Source organism: Crinia signifera, chromosome 2 (genome assembly GCF_055691185.1).
Source record: "Crinia signifera chromosome 2, ASM5569118v1, whole genome shotgun sequence".
Taxonomy (NCBI): Eukaryota; Metazoa; Chordata; class Amphibia; order Anura; family Myobatrachidae; genus Crinia; species Crinia signifera.
In genome coordinates, this window is record NC_139218.1 from 19,892,069 (window position 1) to 19,911,332 (window position 19,264).

The 19,264-nt window shown below is 46.9% G+C and overlaps 1 protein-coding gene across 3 annotated transcripts in view; it reads left to right on the forward strand.

The window, feature by feature from the left end:
* LCA5L (lebercilin LCA5 like) overlaps positions 1-19,264 on the forward strand; it is a 93,791-nt gene that overhangs the window by 38,149 nt on the left and 36,378 nt on the right. For 2 of the 3 annotated variants that reach the window (XM_083171685.1, XM_083171686.1), the window contains exons 6-8: positions 7,279-7,379; positions 8,164-8,233; positions 13,670-14,644. In XM_083171685.1, the coding sequence (XP_083027811.1) occupies positions 7,279-7,379; positions 8,164-8,233; positions 13,670-14,196 (698 nt within the window). In that variant the 3' untranslated portion in view covers positions 14,197-14,644. Of the gene's footprint in view, positions 1-7,278; positions 7,380-8,163; positions 8,234-13,669; positions 14,645-19,264 lie in introns of those variants that run through there. The other variant, XM_083171687.1, reaches the window with a different exon arrangement.

Sequence of the window (19,264 nt, forward strand, 5' to 3'; positions counted from 1 at the left end):
AATAGAAAGCATTCTCAATAAAGACAGCATTCAAAGCCCCCATATGTGAAGATGAATGGGTTATTATTCTAAATCTGGTCTTCCTCCCATTGAGAAATTAATAACTTAGCATATGAAGGTGCAAACAATATTCCCATAGCTGTTCCCTGAATTTGCAGGCAATATTCTCTCTTGTACCAAAATTAATTATTGTTATTGCTCCATGATAAAGTTATAAATGGACTTTATATCGCTGGGGCACTTTATTCGTTTCAGAATTTGTAAAATATTTAGAGTTTTTTTCAGATATGCCTGTTGTTTCTGTACCATGGGTTTGTAAAAAGTGATCGACATAGTGCGATAAATTTGTTGTAAGTGATCCAGTTCTGGAAATAATTGGTCTGCTCGGTGGGTTATTGATATCTTTTTGAAATTTAGGTAAATTATTAACTGTAGGAATTTTGTGATTTGTTATGGTTAAAAATGTGTTATTTCTTTGAAATTATACCCATCTACAGTCCTTCCTCAAATTGTGTGTTTCGATTATTTTGGAATATATTTGTTCAGTTGACAATTTCTTGTATGTGTCATCACTGATAATAGTACCTGTGCCTCCATGTCATACTGTTCACGAACTAATATAACCCTTTGGGTTAGCTTTATAGAAGAAAACAAATAAAGGTGACACAGAAATATTTAATCATATTATGAAACTAGGTGATTCATCGCGCCCTACGGGCGCTCTTCACACCGGCGTAAGGGGCTACGCCCCTTAATTTGTGAACATTTGTATTGTGAGAAATATGGTTAGAATTGTATGAAAGATGCCTGTATTGCAGCTTCTGGCAGTGGGTGAGGGTCCAGCGTGGCAGCACAGGAGTACCGGACGGTGGCCCTGAGTCAGTGTCTCCTCCTACTGGGTGGGAGTTAGGGTGCATGAGAGCAGGAGGCTGGGATATGAGGCATGATAGGGGTATGTGGGCAACACAGCGTCAGCGATTACCCAGTGGTGGAAATTACAGTTCAGGAGAGCAGGAAGCTGGGTAGTGATAGGGGTGTGTGGGCATACGGGGGACTAAAGAGGGTGGTGGACACTGTGCAGCTTCTGCCAGTGGGTGAGGGTCCAGCGTGGCTGCACAGAAATACCGGAGTCAGTGTCTCCTCCGACTGGGTGGGAGTTAGGGTGCATGAGAGCAGGAGGCTGGGCGGTAAAGCATGATAGGGGAATGTGGGCAACACAGGGTGAGCGGGTCTCCACTGGCGGAAGTTACGGGGCAGGAGAACAGGAGGCAGGGCAGTGTCCTCCCACATTGATGGCAAAAGTATTCAACATCGGCCATAAACCATCGATTATTTGAAAATCATTGATGGTCGATGGGCATCCCTAGAACTGGAGGAGGGTGGGGGACAGTATGCAGCTCCCGGCAGTGGGTGAGCGTCTCCTCCCACTGGGAGGGAGTGAGCGTGCATGAGAGCAGGAGGCTGTATAATAGTGGTATGTGGGCAAGACATTGATAAAAGTTGTGGCGCTGATGCAGAGGGCAGTGGGGAAACCTGCAGTGCGGCAGCCAGGGCCGGATATCCCACCTAGGGGCGGTACCTGCTTGTGGTGGTACAGGATCCCCCATTGTCACGGGGGTACGTGAAATGCGGGAGCGGGGGCCGCGGTGGTCCGCTGGGGGGTGGAATTGCCGGAAGGGGGTCTGCAAATTGCGGGAGGGGGGGTGGTGTGTGGGGATCCGCGGTTAGCGGGAGGGGGCGGGGGTCCGCAAATCGTGGGCGGGGGGGCTTGAATCGTGGGAAGGGGGGTCCGCCAATTGCGGGAGGGGGGTTGTCAGGGTTAGTGAATTGCGGGAGGGGGGGTTGCGGAGGTCCGTGAATTGCGGGAGGGGCGCGTGGGGTGCCGTGAGTCAAGGGGGGGTGGTGCGGGGGTCCGTGAATCACAGGAGGGGTCATGAATCGCAGGAGGCGGGGGTCGTGGGGGGGCTGCGAATCGCAGGAGGGGGGGTGTGGGGGGTTGCCGTGAATTGCATGAGGGGGGCGTGAATCAAGGGAGGGTGGGCGCAGGGGGGTGGTGCGGGGGTCCGTGAATTGCGGGAGGGGGCATGAATCGCGGGAGGGGGGGTCGTGGGGGGTTCCGAATCGCAGGAAGGGGGGTATGGGGGGTGCCGTGAATTGCGTGAGGGGGGCATGAATCGCGGGAGGGGGGGTCCCCGAATGTGTGAATTACGGGGCGGTCGCAAATCGCGAGAGGTGCCGAGGGGGCCCGCAAATCGCGGGAGGGGGGGCGCTACGGGGGGTTTCGTGAATCGCGGGAGGGGGGGTCGTGAGGGGTTGCGAATCGCAGGAAGGGGGGTGTGGGGGGTGCCGTGAATTGCGTGAGGGGGGCATGAATCGCGGGAGGTGGGGTCCCCGAATGTGTGAATTAGGGGGCGGTCGCAAATCGCGAGAAGTGCCGAGGGGGCCCGCAAATCGCGGGAGGGGGGCGCTACGGGGGGTTCCGTGAATCGCGGGAGGGGGCGGCGCGAATTGCGGGAGGGGGGTCGCAAATCATAGTAGGGGGGGGTGCCGTGAATCGCGGGAGGGGGGGGTCGCGGGGGGCCCTTTTAATGCCGGGAGGGGGGTCGCAGGGGTCCCGCGAATCGCGGGAGGGGAGGATGCAGGGGTCCTACGAATCGCGGGAGGGGGCTCGCGGGAGGGAGGGGTCGCTGGGGTCCCGCGATTTGCGGGAGGGTCGCGGGGGTCCCGCGTTTCGCGGGAGGGGGTGGTCGCGGAGGTCCAGCGAATCGCGGGAGGGGGTGGTCGGGTCTGGGACGGATATTAGACAGCACTTACATCGACAGCCATTACATCGACACCATTAGTTCGACAGCTCAATAGGTCGACATGGTTTTAGGTCGACATACCATTAGGTCGACATGTCATTATGTCGACAGCTCATTAGGTCGACAGCTCATTAGGTCGACATGTTTTTAGGTCGACACTGCCATTAGGTCGACAGAGTCTATGTCGACAGTCAAAAGGTCAACATGGGTTTTTTCACTGTTTTTTGGCCGAAATGTCGACACAGTCGACATGGACACAGTTTGAAGTGTACCGCAGCCGCTCGCTATGCTTCGGGCACGGTGCCTCACTGCGCTTGGCACACTATTTTATTCTCCCACCACGCCCTAGTGGATAGTAGGGCATGAAATACCGCCTGTCGGCACATGTCGGCTCAATAAACAGTGAAAAAACCCATGTCGACCTTTTGACTGTCGACATAGACACTGTCGACCTAATGGCAGTGTCGACCTAAAAACATGTCGACCTAATGAGCTGTCGACCTAATGAGCTGTCGACCTAATGACATGTCGACCTATTGAGGTGTCGAACTAATGGTGTCGATGTAATGGCTGTCGATGTAAGTGCTGTCTAACAATAGTCCGGATACCGGGGTGGTCGCGGGGGTCCCGCGAATCGCGGGAGGGGGGTCGCGGGGGTCCCGCGAATCGCGGGAGGTGGGGGGTTCGCGGGGGTCCCGCGAATCACGGGAGGGGGAATGCGGGAGGGTTAAAAGCGGGGGTCCCGCGAATCGCGGGAGGGGGAATGCGGGGTCCTGCGAATGGCGGGAGGGGGGGTCACGGGGGTCCCGCGATTCGCGGGAGGGGGGGGTCGCGGGGGTCACGCGATTCGCGGGAGGGGGGGTCAGGGGGGGTCCCGCAAATCGCGGGAGGGGGGGGTCGCGGGGGGTCCCGCAAATCGCGGGAGGGGGGGTCGCGGGGGGTCCCGCGTATCGCGGGAGGGGGGTCGCGGGGGTCCTGGCAGAGGGTAGGGATGTGCAGGAGTAATGGTGGATGGTGGCTGTGGAGTAATGGTGGATGGTGGGCGTGTACTGTAGCCCTGGCTGGGCGGGGGGAGGTGATGTCAAGGGGGTGGAACGTCAGACACATGAAAGTGAAACTGTTCTACACAGGAACGTTCTCCACAGGGGTTGAGTGACAGATCTGGCTAAATATATAAGAGATATATGAAATATTATTATTTCAATAATACAAAATATGCCGGGAAATGACAAAACAGAGGTAATATACCTCCTAGAATGCCCCAGTAGTTTCCAATACATTTGGCAGATGAAACGGTAGATAAATGTAAGAATTTTTCTAACACATCTATAACATTAAAAAAGGTTTGGACACACAGCGGGTCCCGACACTTCTCTGAGACGCACAATAAAAACCCCCATAGGCTTAAAGTTTATTGGCATGCAAAAACACCCGTTGGAACTCAATGGACGTATGAACTCATAACATTGAGACCCAACGGGCTGAACATAGATATTGAACTGAAAGTTTTTCTTTAAAATACAGCTTTTGAGCCTTTTATTGTATGCAGGGCCGTAACTAGGGGGGGGCTGGGGGGGCACGCGCACCGGGCGCTGGAGGCAGGGGGCGCTGGAGGCAGGGGGACGCTGGTGTGACCAGCGGCAGCAGCGGGGAGCTAGCGCCGCAGCCGCTGCCACATCAAAGATGGCCGCCCGCCGCCGCCCCCTCGTCTCCCCGCTCCCCCGCTGGCTGCCCTGCTCCCGTCCCCTCACGTCTCCCCCGCTGTGTATGCGGGAGAGACGTGCTGCTGCGGTGCTGCATATGCTGCTGGACCGCTAGCCAATGGCCGCTCGCGGTCCAGCAGCCACCAGTTGATTGGCTGCTGGACCGCGAACGGCCATTGGCTAGCGGTCCAGCAGCGGGAGTTAGAAATGTTAAAATCATACAGCACAGCAGCAGCACGTCTCTCCCGCGAATACAGCGGGGGAGACGTGAGGGGACGGGCAGGCAGGCACAGGCACACTGACAAGCCTGCCTGCCTGTCTGCCTCCCGCAGGCGGGGGAGGGGGGGGTTCTATCCCCCTTGGCAACGAGCACACTGGCATTCTATCCCCCTTGGCAACGAGCACACTGGCATTCTATCCCCCTTGGCAACGAGCACACTGGCATTCTATCCCCCTTGGCAACGAGCACACTGGCACAGATCAATCCCCCTCGGCAACGAGCACACTGGCACAGATCAATCCCCCTCGGCAACGAGCACAGAGGCACAGATCTATCCCCCTCGGCAACGAGCACAGAGGCACAGATCAATCCCCCTCGGCAACGAGCACAGAGGCACAGATCAATCCCCCTCGGCAACGAGCACACTGGCACAGATCAATCCCCCTCGGCAACGAGCACACTGGCACATATCTATCCCCCTTGGCAACGAGCAGAGGCACAGATCTTTCCCCCTCGGCAACGAGCACAGAGGCACAGATCTATCCCCCTCGGCAACAAGCAAATTCAGTCCACCTTGGCATCGGCATGAAGCCCCTGGCATTGAGCATATAGGTAAGTGGCACTTATGTGTCAAATGTGTATGGTGTGTTATACAGTATGTCATGGGCATTGCGTCGTGTTATATAGTATGACATGGGCATTGCTTAGTGTTATAAAGTATGACATGGGCATTACGGAGTATTTATTTGTAATGGGCATTGCGGTGTTATATAGTATGTCATGGGCATTGCGTAGTGTTATATAGTATGTAATGGGCATTGCAGTGTTGTATAGTATGTAATGGGCATTACGGTGTGGCTGGGGGCTGGGGGCATGGCTAGAGGCTCACAGAGCCTCTGGGTCATGCCCCCATAGCGGCAAAATGGGGGCGTGGCCTCGCGGGGAGCAGCAATTATAGGCCACGCCCCCAAATTAGGCCACGCCCCCCCGAAAATTTCGGCAGCATCACTAGGGTGGGGGGGGGGGCACCAAAAGACTGCCTTGCCCCGGGCGCCGGAAACCCTAGTTTCGGCCCTGTTGTATGTTTTACAATTCTCATAGAATCGCTAATATTTTTACAAAAATTCTCTCAACCTTTTAAATCGAGTTACCTCAAAACTTAACTTCTGCCGGAGCTTCTACCATTCTGGGTGCAAAAACACATACTTTACAATGTGATGTCAGCCGCCCGCTCAGAGCAGGCATCGGCCCGCCTGCATTCCCAGGGTACCGCCCAGCATTTTCATGGGGACGCCCGTGAAAACGTTTGGCTTTCTCCTGCTCCAGCCCAATGTCCGCCCTCGCCCACCCCCTCTAAAGTGAAAAGCCTTTTGATCCCGGGGTCTGCACAAGCGCAAATACATGCATGCCCCCCGCCATCAGAACAGGGCCGAATTCGCCCCATTCCGATCCAAACTGAATCAGGCCCACAGACTTACTTCAGCAGGCTCATTGGCAATGAACCCATCAAGCAGGACATACCTGGAATGCAGGACTAATGGCAGAGGTAAGTCACTAGACAACAGGAAGTAAGCTAGGGTTGTGATGTGGTACATCAATGGAGGTGAGATCATATTCATCAGCACACTCCAGCATTCATCATTTCTGCCGTCCATCACACAGGGGACACACGTAAACGGACATTAGCATATTTTCGCACTTGAGAATCAGTGAGAGATCAAAGCTGTGCATGATCTGCCTGCACCTTTGAATCAGGCCCAGTGATAGCGTCCCTGAACCGATGCGTTTCGTTGTTGATAACTTCCTCAGGGATATCTTATGTTAATCATTAGATAATTTATGAATTGTAGAGATGCATCATTCCTTATATGAAAAAAAACTATGGGGCACTTCACTTTAGAAATGTCTTGCATCCCACATTAGCTTTCAATATGGTTGGCATAGGTTGCCAATTTTCCATGGGAATCATGGTGACACAGTGGATAGATTTGCTTCCTCATAGCACTGTGGTAATGTGTCCATTTCCAATCAGCACCTTGTGGGCCTTATTCAGACCAGTACAAATTTGTTTGGAAAATGGGCAAAACCATGTGCACTGCAGGTGGGGCAGATGTAACATGTATAGAAAGAGTTACATTTTCTGTGGGGTGTGCTGAAACTGAAATCTAAATTGCAGTGTAAAAATAATGCAGCCAGTATTTACCCTGCACAGAAACAAAACAACTCACCAAAATCTAACTCTCTCTATATATGTTACATCTGCCCCACCTGCAGTGCACATGGTTTTGCCCATTTTCCAAACAAATTTGTACTGAGCTCAGATCTGAATAAGGTCCTATATGTGTACAGTTTGATTGTACTCTGTATTTTTTTTTCCACAATCCAAATATATACTGGTACTTGAAAAAAGCCCATAGATGTCTATTTGGCAGTGATTATAGATTGTAAGCTCTGCTGTAGCAGGGAAAATGGGCAAAATGGGCAATTGGCCTGAGAGAGCTTTTTGCCATGCAGAGTTCTCCTGAGTGACTTGTACCATTTTGATTGGCAGGACTGACTGTGACACAAGGCACCCAGACAGCGAGTGACATGTCAGTACAGGATCAGCAAGATAAATACATAGGGGCAGAAGGTGCCGATCTCCAGGACCAGGTAACACAACCACACACATGGCAGAAGTTAAATGATCCTACTACTATACATAGAAGGAAGCTTTGCCACAGTTACTACAGCTCTGATCATTTGATTATTTAGATTCAGGTTCACTCACAAAGCACTTTTGAGTTGCTAATGGACAAAACCATGCTGCACTGCAGATGGGGCAGATGTAACATGTGCAGAGAGAGTTAGATTTGGGTGAGTTATTTTGTTTCTTTGCAGGGGAAATATAGGCTGCTTTATTGTTACACTGCAGTGCACAATCTGCCACACCTGCAGTGCACATGGTTTTGTCCAGTTGCACACAAAACGTGCCCTGTGATCAGGTCTGAATTAGGCAATATGTGTACTGTTGTTTTGTATTTTAGCCATTATTTTGCTGTTATGATGCTGAAAGAGCCGCTGTTTCCACTTGGGGACCCCAGTTTGGTCATTAACGAAAAGCATCCCTTGGTTTTGGACAGCTGCAACCCCAAGATCAGCTCATAATTGTACACCCTTGCCTTTTTTTTTCATTGGATGAAGTAAAAATGGAAAACATTTGGGCAAGCATTGGGTATCCTGCATCGTTAGAAGCTTACACACTTGGCGATATAATGAACGATATCACTCCAAAGAGTTAAATGAGTGATATCGCTCATTGTCTACCGGGCTTAAGGGATTTGGTTGTGATCATCTAAATGATATCAATACGATCTTATATCAGCCCAGTTTCTAATATATTTCTGCCATATATTTTGTTTATAATCAGCTGTATAAAGCATAGCTATAATTACAGGACAATGAATCTGAAACTGACAAAGGAAGAGAGGAAGAAAATAATTCTAATTCTCAGAGGACAAGTGAAGGTCAGTCTAACAGGGGAGTAAGTTGTCCCAAACAGCCCATATAAATTATGGTGTAAGTAAGTGTGTACTGAAGTCATGTATGTATATATATATATATATATATATATATATATATATATATATATATATATATATATATATATATACAAAAAAGGGAACAGAGTGCGCTTAAAGGTAAAGGTACACAACTTAATTTCCTCAGTTATAAAATTTATTACATAAAAAGCCAACACTTCAGCTTATATAGCATACACAATACATATAGTCATTTTGACAATTGACATAATGTACAATTTTTCCAATACAACAGCAGGCCCAACGCGTTTCGTCAGCTACGTGACTTCATCAGGGGCATTCGATGATATAGTTGACAAAGATACAGTTGCACTGTAAATAGTAGAAATATATCAAAAAACAATATGTATCGCATTTTGAACAATGACAAAGAGTAAGAGAAGGTTGAGGAGGACAAAGGGGAGAGGCTAAATCCAATAGTCAATTTTAAAAACCATTGAGAAAGAATAGATCAAAATATATAAATATTAATTAAAATTTTACTAGATTCCAGCGAGTAACCAGCTCATAAAGACTATTTAAAAAAAGGGACCAACTCATTATTAACCATTTTTACATATATATATCACATTTTTACACTAATTAATAAAATATACTGACCATTTTACATATATATATCACATTTTTACATTAATTAATAAAATATACTGACCAAACAAAAACAATGATAAATTAACAAAAAAAGGTACCTTGATGTAGTATCTCAAAAGTAAAAGGGTACAAAGAATGTTTTTTGCAGGAATAGATCTAAATGGAAAAATTTAACAATGTCCGGAAGTTAGGGTTTTTATTCCCCATTGGAATGACACCGTCACCAACACCCGTCATAAGTGGGCTACCATAAAAAGGTATAGCAAGACTTACGTTTTACCAGTAACCAGCGCTCTTGTTTAAACTGGCCCATACAAATAAACAGTATAGAATCCCAATAGTACTGAGTACACCCACTCAGTAGCCGATAGCATCCAGGTCGGCTTTAAATATAAACATAAAGACCCAATCAGTCAACGTACAAAGCAGATAAAACTATATAGGAAAATGATTACAAGCAGGAGCATTATAAGTCCAAAGAGATAATAGTAATGCCAAAAAGTACTTACATAAGGCTGTGTATCCAGGAAGTAACCTCAAGTGTATCCAAAAGCTGAATGACAGCCTATACCTCAAAGAGGCTATATATAGAGCTTGAGCTCAAACGTCACTTCCTGTTATAATTAAGATATATAAATATTCCCCTATCGCTTAATAATACTATGCCACCAACTTATAATACACCCATTAACTAGAGCAATGAGTTAACCTTCCAGTGAAGTTTTTAGGGCTTATAATACAATAAGGAGCGCTGCCGCTGACTTAGAAGAGTCAAGCGGCATTCACGCTATGCGTTCCATATAGCCGCCATTTTGGGAACCTTGGAACGCATCCGACGCGTCATACGCGTCATACTTCCGCTCAGCGGAGTTATTATGCGTTCCAAATGGACGCCATTAGTGTATAATGAAGCGCTAGCGCTTCCTGACTCATTTTTCATTTTTGTTATAATCCTAAGGGAAAACGGGGCTAACTCTTCACCGCATACTGTTATTTACTTTGTTAAAAGTGATTCTATTATCAACCCAGTGATGCAAGCGGAGCACACCACGCTTCCATTCTATAAATTATGCGTTCCAAATGGACGCCATTTTTTTTAAAATATGAAACGCAAGCTAATATACAGACTATCTAATTATACCTAATATGAGTGACACCTAAGTGTTATACCGCCCACTACCGAGGTCGTGGCTTTTCAGAACTGTAAAAATACTTTATAAGGATATAATTTAGGAAATACATATATATTTTAGAGTTCTATATCTTCTTATACATTAATTTAAAGTGAACCTCTATTTTAATTAGGAGTTAATAAAAAGTGCATACCTTAATCGGAATATTATATGATTTAATACCACCCCATTAGTGCAAATGATTAGATAATTGTTATTAAATCATTTTATCTATTATTACTATTTTTATTTTATTTATTGAACCTTCTAAAAAACCTACCAAAGTGGTGCATTAAATATACTTAATCTTATTTGCCCAAATTATGTAAATTTACAAAATGAAAGAGAAAAATAGAATAGAAGAAAAAAAGAAAAAAAAAAAAAAAATAGAAGAAAAAAATAAAAAATTCAAAAAATTCCAACTAAAACCGGACACGAACGGTGATCTCACGAACCCGAATACGGGCTCAAAAAAACCTCGATAAATGCTCCTGCTAGTACATCACTTACCCATTTCCATCGAGATATCATCTAAAAAAACAATAACAAATATATACAATAATTAATATGCCTTACAGCAATAATTCATAAAAATGAAGGAAAAGAAAGCGGAGTTGATAGAGGAGGGAAAAGGAGCTATAGGAATGCTACTATGTCTATGCCCTCATTTAATCCGTTCGGTGTAAGGGAATTTAGGGAGTAGATCCAGAAGCTTTCCTTCTTAATTAATTCTTGGCCCCTATTGCCTCCTCTAGGATTGGCTGGTACACGCTCCAAAATAGTAAATTTAAAATTCTCTTTGGTGACTGAAGAATTGTGTTTCTCCAAGTAATGTCTAGGGAGACTGTGTACCTTGACCTTGTTCTTGATGTTACGCATATGTTCTTGTATCCTCAATTTAGTTTGTCTAATAGTTTTCCCGACGTAAACCAAGTTACAACTACAGGTAATTTTGTAGATCACATGATCAGAGTTACAGGTCACTGCGTCTTTGATTGTGTACTCCCTGCCATTATCCATCACATGGTGAAAGGGAGCTTTCTCAAGGAAAGGGCAACATATGCACTTGTTGCATGGTAGAGTTCCTGGTTTTTTAGTTAGAAAATGAACTCCTTTTGAGATAGGTAGAGATTGAGATTTCATTTTGCTCGGTGCCAGAATCGATTTTAGATTCCTGGCCCGGCGGAAGACCAGATTCGGCCTAGCGGGTAGATGTTGACCGAGAATTGGGTCACGCAAAAGGATAGACCAGTGCTTCTCTAGCACCTTTCTGATTTGATGGTTCTCGCAATTGAATTGCGTTACGAATGGTCTGCTCTTAAATTCTTTAGGCGTCTTCTCGGAATTGGAGAGTAATTCATCCCTTCCATGTGAAAAGGCTTTCAATCTGGCTTCTTCAATAGACTCTACTTTGTAGCCTCTTTCCACAAAGCGATCGAATAAAAGTTGTGATTGGGCCTGGAGCTCACTATCAACACTACAATTACGCCTTATTCTCAAAAACTGCGCATACGGAACACTATTCTTCCATGCTGGGAAATGGCAACTAGTTGCTGGGATAAAGCTGTTAGCATCCACAGACTTAAAGTGTGTACGGGTAGTTATTTCGTTGCCTGGTGTACCCTCTAATTCCAAATCCAAGAACTCGATCTTAGTGGGGTTGGATTTAAACGTAAATTTGAGGTTGAGGTCGTTATTATGAATATGCGACATGAAGTCAGTAATACTGGACTCATCGCCTTGCCAGATCAAGAGCAGATCGTCTATGTATCTCCTATATAGAATTATATTGGTTTCAAACCGGGACCCATAGACGAACTGCTCCTCCCAGGCCCGCATGTGTAAGTTCGCACAAATATATATACTTTCACCATAGACAGGGCAATGCACCAGTAGACAGAGGGCTCACCTGAATATGCCTTCCGGGCCATGGACAGTACAAGTAGGTTGGGAAGCCAGGGGCTGAGTATTTGCATATAAGCAGGCGGGGATACAAGATACCACCAGCGGCCACTAAAGAGTCCGAGCAGGAACAGCACAGACTTACTGACTCGGGCTCACTGCTTTTGAAAGACCCCGGCTTGAGGTGACAGGCAGCGGAGGAACCCCTGCAGGGCTTGGTGGCCGGCGGTGGGAGCCTGCCTTTGGGAGTTTTGCCACTGAGTCTAAAGGAGAAATCAAAAAAGCAATTATTATTGTCTTTATTTATATGGGACTAACATATGACACAGTGCACAGTGCTGCAGCAATCACAACAGTCTGTTCCCCATTTTCCACCCAGAGAGCGAGGAAATTGGCGCACATGGGGGGGGGGGGGACCAATGTAACCTGCACAGTGATGCTTGGATTGGAATCAAGAGGCTACATAACAGCACTGATGAACCCCCTACCAGCATGATTGTCTGTTACCATATATCATCACTGAGACATATTATCGAGGCAACAGAGGATTCTGGTTGGTGCGGATGCTGGGACATGGCCACCGGAGGGGTTAAGTCCCCTTGTTTACATATACAGCTGCGGCTCTGCCCTTCTTAGCCATTTGAGAAGTGGAATTAGAAAAATACATCTTTACTGTATGCTGTAAAGTGATAATTTGAACAGTCAAATATTCCCGTGCTGTGGTAGGTATTATCTAGTCTGGGACTTTATATGGATCCAGATAATTAATGTAAGGCTATGAAGGACAGCCCAAAACCCTCTGATATGAAAACCACTCTCAGTAGGACCTTACCTGTATAGAGGCTAACCCATCTGTCCTTCCGAAGCTATTAAAGCTTTCAGTACATAAAATACACCTTTTTCTCAGACAGACAGATCTTTGAAAAGCGTCACCCCTGTGAGTTATTTTCCACAAAAAATTGTCAGCTTAATTGTAAGAAATGAGTCAGAACCAGTTAGACAATGCGGTACTGGGAGTCAAGTAGAATCAGGTCAGTATATAGCCAAAGTCAAAATCAGATCGGGTGCCGGACGGCTCCCGACAGTCGGGATTCCGACAGTCATTACTCTGACGTCGGAATCCCGACTGCTCCCTTGTGGGGGTCCATGACCCCCATAGAGGGAGAATAAAATAGGTGGCAAGCGCAGCTCGCCACCGTGCCCACAGCATGGTGAGCGCAAAGAGCCCACAAGGGGCTTCATTGCGCTCCCCCCCCCCCCCGCTGTGCAGTCGGGATTCCGACGTCTGAGTAATGACTGTCGGAATCCCGACTGTCGGTGAAATATACCACACCCATCAGATCAATCTAGTGAGATTGCTTAGAAAATACCTCTTACTCACTACATGTGTAGGCCCCATAACAGGCAGATGCTGGAGTGCAGGCCGCAGAACTAATAATCTAACATTTTTTTTCCCTCTACAGTGTCTATGGGGGTTGTGCTCTCACTTGGAGCCATATAGACCATAAACGGCCCTGACACCAATCCCACAAATGATCACACAAAAATATTTACCCAAAAGTAGTATAAGTAACCTACATATAGGCCGATAAAGTTGCAAAATGATCAAAATTGTGATTTGAACATCATTTTCCCAGCTATGTACATGATAGTTGCAGTAACGTTGCTCTCTTGTGATACTACCGGTTGTTTTTAGATTTCTCAGACACCTTGACACATGAAGTCCAGCAGACAGAAGAAGGTTACTCTTCAGAAACCAGTTCAGAGAAAGCGGAACAATATTGTGAAAATGAAAAATTAGAAGAGGAACTAGAGAAGCTTTTGGGTAATGGACAACAGTGTAGGAACAGCCAGCATGATGAGTTGTTTCATGAAAATAAAGTTGAAATAGGAGGACGAGGTGAACCAAGTCTTAACATTCCTTCTAGATCAATCCTACCGAGGCTCAGAAGGGATTACAAATTCACCGTAGCTACTGAAAACCTCCATCAAGGTCTTCCCGCAATTGGACCACTTTCTAGCTTAAGCAGCATCCGCAGAAATCTTAGGCTTCAAGATGACTCAAGTCCTGGCTATGAACCTTCTTTTCCAAAAATGAAGACCAACAAACCGAATGTCGTCAGGGAAGAGAAAATGGAAAAAGATTCTGAAATTTCCTGTCGTGACAAGAAGAACAACTTGATGGTAGAACTCTTTGGACCTGGGTACAGTTTCAAAAACTAGTTTCAAGTACAGTAATGATTCCTAAACAATAGCTAAAATCCAGATATTAAGCCAAGTCTTCATTATACATTTTTACAAAAAGTTCATGAAAATATTCATAGGAGTTCATTAATAAAAAAAGGTCTAATGAATATATTCTTTACAATAGATAATTATTACACTGTTTTGACAATTACATTTATTTCAAAGAAATTAAATGTGTTTATTGATAAGTTAATGCACCAGTATTGCGTATTGGTTTACTGTATTGATTTTCTTGGACTTACTTTACAGTTTATTTTGAAATGAATATTTATTAGAAATAACTGAGTGAAGTGTCACAGGCAGTTTGTGAAAGAGAAAATGAAGAGATACAAATTGAGTGAATATTTAGTCAGTGGTTATACAAGTTTTTGCCTTTTATTATTACTGTTTATGTTTTCTTCTCATCGTGGAATCAAAATGGATTTATGCGGCCATTTATTGGATTTTAAATCCAAATTTCATTATGAAGAAGACATTAATTATAATTCAAATACTGTTGTATAAAGCACATTAATGAAACATCACAAGGCAAGCAATTAAATCAACAATTACAACAGAAGTGTACAAGTTGTATGCAAGAAACATACTATACTTCTATCTTCTTTGAATTTTATATTATTTTCTAACATAAAAGTAACCAGTAAATCAAACATGAAACAGGTCCTAAAATTATTGGATCTAAAGAGCGCAAAAGAGGAGAAAAATAGCAAATTAAATAGGGTGAGATATTTTAGACAAAGTCCAAATTCACATGCGCTGTATGGCGATATTTAGTAACGGAAAAGTGCAGTTTTTTTTTTTACATATGTGGATTTTTAGTAACAATGTGAGATTTTTTAGTAATGGGAGTGTATGATTTGTAGTAATGGGAGTGTGCGGATTAAAGTAAAAATTTAAAGTACAAATGGCATAAGTCATGTGGGGATCGCCCATATTAAAGAAACCAGCACTGAGCTCTTGGACTGGTCCTGGTTCCGAAAATACGATGGACACAAAGGGCAGTATTCAATGAGGCTGATTCGCCATGTTTTATCGCGATTTTGTGCTATTTTCGTGCTGTACGGAGATTTTTTGACTAAAACGGTGAATCACCCTATTCAATGACCAGATGGCGAATAAATTTCAAGGTTTTTATCGCCATGATTCACCGAGTAGCAATCGCTATCTTTTTATGGTGAAGTGGAATGTGAACTTTTAAAATAAAGTGTTTTTTTTTTTTACATTTGGTGTAAAAAAATCAGGAATTTTATTCTGAGGAGGGGCATGCTATTTTTATTCATGTGCTGTAAGCACATGAATATATAGTTAATTTAATTTTATTTTAATTTTTTTACACAGAGCAGCCAGCAGGGGGCCGGGAGCCGAGCCGCTCATTAGATATTCATATATTCACTGCACCCGATCATTACATATGCACGATCGGGTGTAGTGAATACCCGGTCCCCTGTCCCGGGGGAGCCCCTGACTCGTTGAATACTGGAGCCGGCGAGGCTCCGGAACGCGGCGGGCAGTGGCGAATGTGCAGTGAATCTTAAACAGGATTCGCTGCACATCGTCAAAATTCTCATTGAATACTGCCCAAAGACTGTGGTCCCCCGTATTTTAGAACCAGCACCAGGCTCCAACAGCCAGCGGTATCATGCCACAGCCAGGGGATACTTTTTATGCAAGGTGCCCCAGCCGAACCATGATCACCCTGGCTGGTCAGCCCTGAATGTGGTACCTGGGGAGTGGGGACCCCCCAATAAAGGCCCACCCCCCAGGGACCTCTGGGCTGCTGGTGGTGGTCTGATGCTTTTGTGTAAAAAAAAAAAAAAGTAAAAATACATTGGTTGTTACAGTCGAATTACAAGTCCCAGCAAGCCTCTCCCGCATGTCAGACTTGACGGACCACAAGTGCCAGCATGCAGGGCAATAATGGGCCCTCTGGTTCATGTAGTTCTACTGTGAGAAAAATGTAGAAAAAAACACACGCACAAACTTTAATATAAACAACCAAACCCTCACTTAACATACTGTACTCACCCTTCCAGGTTCCGGTGATGGAGCGGCTCCTCTCTGGTACGGATTTCCAGTGGCCTCCGTCATGGGGACTCAGCTCGGCTGATCCCTGATTGGTCCATAAGTGTTTTCAAAGAGATGTCTACAACCAATCAAGGCTCAGCTTAGGTCTGATGGCTGTAGGTGTCTCCATGGAAATGCTTAGTCAATCAGGGCTGAGGGAAGTTCCCCTGATAGACGTCACTGGGAATCCCTGCCAGTCACAGGGGATGACCGGCAGTTGGGATGTTGACGGTCAGAACACTGCTGCCAATCTTCTAAACCTTGGGATGCTGACTGCAGCCATGAAACAAAGTGACCATGGAATTTGTTGGAAATGCCTGTTGGACAGTAAATGACAGCTACTCAAAAAGAGATCAGATTGGAAGAGGAGCATTGTATAGCATGGACCCCAAATGTAGAAAATGTAATGGCAGGTTCTGGGTTTATTAATTGGAATAACTTGATGATAAAAGGACCCCAACCCTACGACCATGTCGACAGGGCCTTTGGTGAATGTGAGGCCACCAATGGAGAGACCACTGGAATAAGTGGTGTCAGAGGGGTAAAGCTGGGTTTCTGTAATGGCTAGGAGATTTAAGGAGTTGGAAATTAAAAGGTCATGGTTGAGGGTAGCGGCTGGAAGAGGCCCTGGAAATAGTTCTTGAAGTGGCCTCACGTGGGTGCACCAAATCAAATGTATGCAGAACCAACACCAAAATAGGCGGCATTATACATCACTACACCTGTGTGGAAGCTGATGGTTTTAGTAAGCTTGACTGGTGGCCCCCAGACCTTTAATCTTCTGTGAGAAACCACAAACCTCCCCATTTCACATAATACCCCACCTCCGTCCCACTCAGACTTAACAAAACCATCAAAATTCCACCATCAAAGCCCAGAAACACCCCAGAATGATTACACCCACTCCTGTGCCTTTAACAGATGTCACAATGGGTACCTGCTCATTGCACTGATAAAGGCTGTTTGTGTAGGAGACAGGAGGTGGACAGGGCTACATCTTAAAAAAAAAAAGTCACTGGCACCATGAAGCCTCACAGGTGCACTGGCCTACCGGAACTCTCCCCTGCACGGCCTATGGCTAATCCACTCCTGGGTGGGGGTAAGACTATTTGTTACAGAGAGATCTGGCATTCCAGAGGGCTCAGGAGAGAGGGAGAGTCAATGAGATTATCAGGGTTACTGTAGCACTGAGTAGAGATTAGCTTAAACTGGCCATACACTTATTCAAGGTGTCCCATGCAGCCTTGCATGCAATACCTCTGCCCATAATGTACAATGTATCATATTGTAACCCCCAGCAAATGCTGCCAGATCCTCCCGGATCCGACAATTCTTATGTGCAGCGGCGTAGCTTTATTTGGGGCGCCCCCCCCGCCGTTAATGGGGGGGGCGCCCCCCGTCCGGCCGCCCCCCCCCCCCCTTGCCCCCTCCCCCCATTGCCGCATGCTTACCTGCCCACGCGTCCCGGCTCCCCTCCTGGCTTCAATAAATTCTATGCAGACGGACCACGATAAAATGGCCGCCCCCATACCGCAGACAGTTTCAGAGAACAGTCTGCTTTATGGGGCGGCCATTTTATCGTGGTCCGTCTCCATAGCATTGATTGAAGCCAGGAGGGAAGCCGGGATGCGCGGACAGGTAAGCATGCGGGGGATGGGGGGCGGGGGGATTACTATAGCACCGCAGCCCCCCCCCCCCCCGGCGCCCCCATATGTACAGCGCCCCCCCGCGACCGCGGGGGCTGCGGTGCTATAGTTACGCCACTGCTTATGTGCAACACTAGCTATCTCCAGATCTGATCTGTGCTCAAATTGTACAAGTGTACATAAGAGGGTAGGGATGATGAGAGAGTAGTAATGTGTAGGTGTCTGAGATCAGAAGGGCAGGGGTGGTCATGGAGGGAGTTCTGGGTGATGAAGGTGGAGGTGAGATAACAGGGGCCCTTATTCTGGTTGGTGCGGCCAGAGCCGCACACGGTGCTCTGGCCGCACAAACCAATCCCCGCCCACGAGACGGATCGCCACGGCCGTCCGTACACGGACGGCTGGCGATCCGCATAAAAATGGTGGGGCGTACGCCTCCACCATGGTGGGAGCTGCCCCCTGCATTCGATGGTCGTCGACCATCGAAGGCAGGGCCGCACGCCACAGCAGCTCCCGCAAGCTGAGACCACACGGACAATCGTCCGTGTGTTAGCTTGTATGGGGGCTGAGAGCTGACATCCGGCGACGTCAGCTTTCCGCCCCCATGAGTGGCGTCATACCCTCATTAGCATGCATATGCCCCGCGTTTGCATGGGAACGCCCATGAAACGCGGGGCGTATACATAGGGAAATGAGGGTATGAAGCCCCTCACGCCCCTATACGCCCCCTTTGCGGCGGACGAAATACGTCTGCGGCGAATGGGGCTGCACATGCGCAGATTGACCTCTGCGCATGTGCAGACTAAAAACATCGGCGGTACGGCCGCACGCGGGCCGTACCGCACGATGCAGAATAAGGGCCAGGGAGAGGAGGGAGCAGGGCTGAGTTGCGGGGTAATGGGACCATGGTGGGGGAGAGGTGATTGAAAGTAGGTGAACAGGAGATAAAAGGAAAAGAAGGGGAAACAGGAGGGGAGAGAGGAGGAGGTGTAGGAAACTAGAAGGAAAGGATAGAGCTGGGAACAAGGGGAAAGATATAGGGGCCCATTTATCATGATCGCATTTACAATGCGATCTGGGCGGAATATTACCGCCCAGGATCGCATTGTAAAATGCGATCATATCAGGGCAATGTATCAATATTAAGGGTGCAGGGACAGGGCTCCGATAGGAGCCCGTCCCTGCGAAGCCCTAACCCGGAAGCCGGGAGGTCAGCGCATGCGCGGTTATGCGCTGACCCCCGCCGACCCCTCTTACCACACTGCCCGGTGTAGCCATAGGTTACAATGGGCTATCGCCACATTACAATGGCGATAGCCCAGGGGTGCGATGCCGGG